The sequence below is a fragment of the Carlito syrichta genome, unplaced genomic scaffold, assembly GCF_000164805.1.
Source record: "Carlito syrichta isolate Samal-C Ts95f unplaced genomic scaffold, Tarsius_syrichta-2.0.1 Scaffold315401, whole genome shotgun sequence".
Taxonomy (NCBI): Eukaryota; Metazoa; Chordata; class Mammalia; order Primates; family Tarsiidae; genus Carlito; species Carlito syrichta.
Genome location: NW_007259497.1, coordinates 450,689 through 454,356, shown reverse-complemented (window position 1 = coordinate 454,356; position 3,668 = coordinate 450,689). Strand labels below are relative to the sequence as shown.

At 53.1% G+C, this 3,668-nt stretch overlaps 1 protein-coding gene across 1 annotated transcript in view; it reads right to left on the bottom strand.

Annotated features, from left to right (window-relative positions):
• Nucleotides 1-237: 237 nt before the first annotated feature.
• VPS18 (VPS18, CORVET/HOPS core subunit) overlaps nt 238-3,668 on the bottom strand; it is a 5,853-nt gene continuing 2,422 nt past the window's right edge. Inside the window, exons 3-4 of the mRNA XM_008072736.2 lie at nt 2,288-2,379; nt 238-2,159 (exon numbers count right to left, since the gene is read on the bottom strand). Of these exons, the coding sequence (XP_008070927.1) occupies nt 238-2,159; nt 2,288-2,379 (2,014 nt within the window). The remainder of the gene's footprint in view (nt 2,160-2,287; nt 2,380-3,668) is intronic.

Sequence of the window (3,668 nt, the reverse complement as noted above, 5' to 3'; positions counted from 1 at the left end):
CACCTGAGCCCAGCAGGTCAAGGCTGCGGTGGCTGGGAGCATGCCACTGCACTCCAGCCTGGGTGACAGAGTGAGACTCCAACTCAAAAAAGAAACTAGCCCAAGGTCACACAGCTTAGTAGTAGAGCCAGAATTCAAACCCTGACTTTAGAGTCCATGTTCTTAACCTCTACACTATAGCACCTCTTGGCAAGGGTGCCCTCTGCCATGGCCCTCCCAGCCCGTTGGCACCTGGAACTACTGCTCTCCAGGTGCCTCTCCCGGCTGAGTCAAGACTCCCCAGCTTACCTGTAGGGCCAGGTCCACAGCCTCTTCGTACAGCTCTAGGACCTTGTAGACATGGACACAGGCACGGTGGTGGCCGTGCTCAGCACAGAGCCTCAGTGCATACTTGAGGTCGTAATGCACCCGGTGTGGGCTGGCCCCAGCCTGCTCAAGGTAGGCCAGAAGCGAGGCTGGCTGGCCACGGGCATAGAGTGATAGCAGATAGTTGTGAATGGCCTGCTCCGTCTCCCCCAGCACGTTCACGCAGAATTCCATGTAGCGAATGGCCTGGCTCACCTGCTGGGCCTCACCACCCTGGCTATAGTTCACCAGGGCAGGGATGAGCTGCCGGGCATCCAGCCGGCTACCCATCTCAATCCAGGCATCTACCAGCTGGCAGGGGATGTGACGGATGAGGATGGGTGAGAACTTGTAGAAGAGCTGGGGGTCACGGTGGCGGGCAAGCACCGCCAAGGCCTCCTCGTAGGCCTCGTGCTGGCAGTGGTATGCCACCACCCGCTCGTAGTCCTGCATGATCACAGCAAAGTACACCATGTGCTCAGTGTCCCCATGACTGGCGAGCAGCTCATGGATAGAGGCCCGGCTGGCAAAAAGCCATTCCTTGTGGCGAGGGCTACTGAGAAAGGCACGAAAACGTTCTCGTGTTTCCCGGTAGAGGGTCAGGGCCTCTGGGTCACCCTGCAGAGCCCCGAGCCGGCTCAGGTAGAGTTCTGTCAGCCAGGTGGTCAGCAGGGTGGCCTGAGTGCGCTCGGCTGGCTTCAAACTGGCCAGTTTTCGCTGCAGGAACTCAGCCAGAGCCTCCTCCTGCCGGGCCTCCAAGAACTTGAGAGCAATTTCCTCAAAGTAGCTCTGGGTCAGGGCATAGCAGCGCGCGCTCTCCAGGTAGCGACGCTGGCGAAAGCAGAAATCAGCCTCCCGGGCCAGGACTGTGTCCAGGCAGTCAGGCCGTTCTCGACAGTACTCTTTGGCCAGATCGAAACGGTTCATGTCCAGGTAGGTGCGCCAGACATCCCGGGCCTCCCGCTGCACGTGGTAACGGAAGACAGCCCGCTCAGTGTAGGCCCACAGCTGGCCTGTGGACGAGTCCTTCACCATGTGTCTCAGCGGCCCAAACTTCTCCAGGAAGTGGTCCCGTAGCACCACCTGCCCGGTCAGCGTGCACACAGCCTCCACCCTATCAGCCAGCAGCAGCAGGAAGTGGAACTGGGTCAAGACAATGGCCAAGGGTGGGCTGGCCCCAGGACCTACCCCCTCTGGGTACTCCCAGACTCGCTCCTCACTCAGTAGGGAGTCTGGACGCCCACAGTCCAATGCACCATACAACACGCCATCCCCCATCATCCAGGCAAAGGCCCGCGGGGACGAGCGCAGCTTGGGGGTATAGAAGGCCAACTCACTGTAGCCCAGGTTGCTGGGAAACTCACGGAATGGCGGTGGGTGGTCCGTGTAGGCAGCAAAGAGCCCTGAGAAGCCCTGGGTCTCAGCTGCCTCTGCTGCTCGGCCTATGAACTGGAAGAGACGCTGCCGAGTGGTGGCAATGACAAAGCCACGCCCATCAGGTCCCCGCTCGGCCTCGAGGGAGCACACAGGTGCTGGACCCCCTTCTTCATTCAGCACATACAGAGGACGGAAGTAGAGATCTGGGGCAGGGCCGAAAAGTCCCCCCTCACTGGCTGAGAGCTCTGCTTCGAAGATCTGGCCTTGGGCAGTTCCCACCAGGATGGGGCCGGTGCTGCTCTCAGTGCCCAGTGCCTTGTTCCAACCCACACTCTCCACCAGCTGCCCCTTCCAGCGTGCCAGTGGTCGGACCTTCTGTCCATTTCGGTTCACATAGAGGATCTCGGTGCTACTCAGAGCAACCAGCAGGTGAGAGCCTGTAGTGGGGAAAGCATAGCGCCTGAGTGGATGCTACCATTCCCACCCTCAGCCTCTTCCTGGCCTCCCCGGCCAGGCAGTGACTGAGCCATAGGCCACCCCCACCCAGATCTCCACCACCACTTACCAGTATGGTCCAGGAACATCTTGTGCACTTTGGCATCATCCTTGCGCCCCAGCTCCACATGGTTGGGCTCATTTGCCTTGCCCAGGTCAATGCTGTGGGGAAAAGAGTCACAGTATCACTATCCAGGCCTTTTCTGGATCATGACCTTGTTAATAATCTGATAAAAGCCATGGCCTTTCTTTCCTGAAACTTAAATATACACATACAATTCTGCATACAATCCTAAGAGAACCAAGATACATATGCAGGGTCCTGTTTAAGAACCCTCAGCAGGCCGGGTACGGTGGCTCATGCCTATAATCCCAGCACTTTGGGAGGTCGAGGTGAGAGGACTGCCTGAGTCCATGGGTTCGAGACCAGCCTGGGCAATTTGGCAAGACTTCATCTCTACAATAAATCAAAAAATTAACCGGGTGTGTAGTTTCAGCTACTTGGAAGTCTTAGGTGGAAGGATCGCCTGAGCGCAGCAGGTCTAGGCTGTGGTGGCTGTGAGCATGCCACTACCCTCCAGCCTGGGTGACAAAGTGAAACTCCAATTAAAAAAAAAAAAAAGAACCCTCAGCTCTCAGCTCTGTGAACTTCCCCACCTCATTGTGAGACATCATTAAGCATCATTAAGGGGAAGTCTTCCACTCTGCTTAAAAGATCTCCAGTGCTTCTGGAAAGACAGGCAGCAATATCCCAGATTGCTGGGATAAGAAGGGAACAAAGAAAAGCAGCTAATGGTTACTGAGCACTTTCCATCTACCAAGCACCATGCCAAAGCTTTCTCAATCCAGTATTATCTCAATTAATCTTGACAAAAACCTTGAGGGGTACTTCTGTTTATTTTTTTAAATTAAATTCAAAATAAATATTCTACCATTATTTCAGTTTGTATTTCCCAGAAGTTCAAAGTATTTTCATAGGTTTATTGGAAATTTTAAGTTTTTCTGTGAATTGCTTGTTTAAATTCTTTGCCTTCCCTTTTCTACTGAATTGTCTTTTTCTTATTAATTTGTAAGGGTTTTTTAAGGAACAGGGATGTAAACCCTTAGTCATATGTGAAACAAACATTATTTTCCCACCATCTTTTGTCTTGACTTGATTCATAGTACATTTTGTTTTGTCATTCAGCAATTATTATAGTCAAATATATATATGTGTGTGTGTGTGTGTATGTATGTGTGTGTGTGTGTGTATAGCTTCTTATTTTCTTTGATACGAGGTCTCACTATGTTGCCCAGGCTGGAGAACAGCGACTATTCACAGGTACAATAGCACACTACAGCATCGAACTCCCGGGCTCAAGTGATTCAGATGCTTCAGTCTCTTGAGGAGCTGGGGGCTACTGGCATGCACCACCACACCTGACTTAGATATATATACTTTTTTTTTTTTT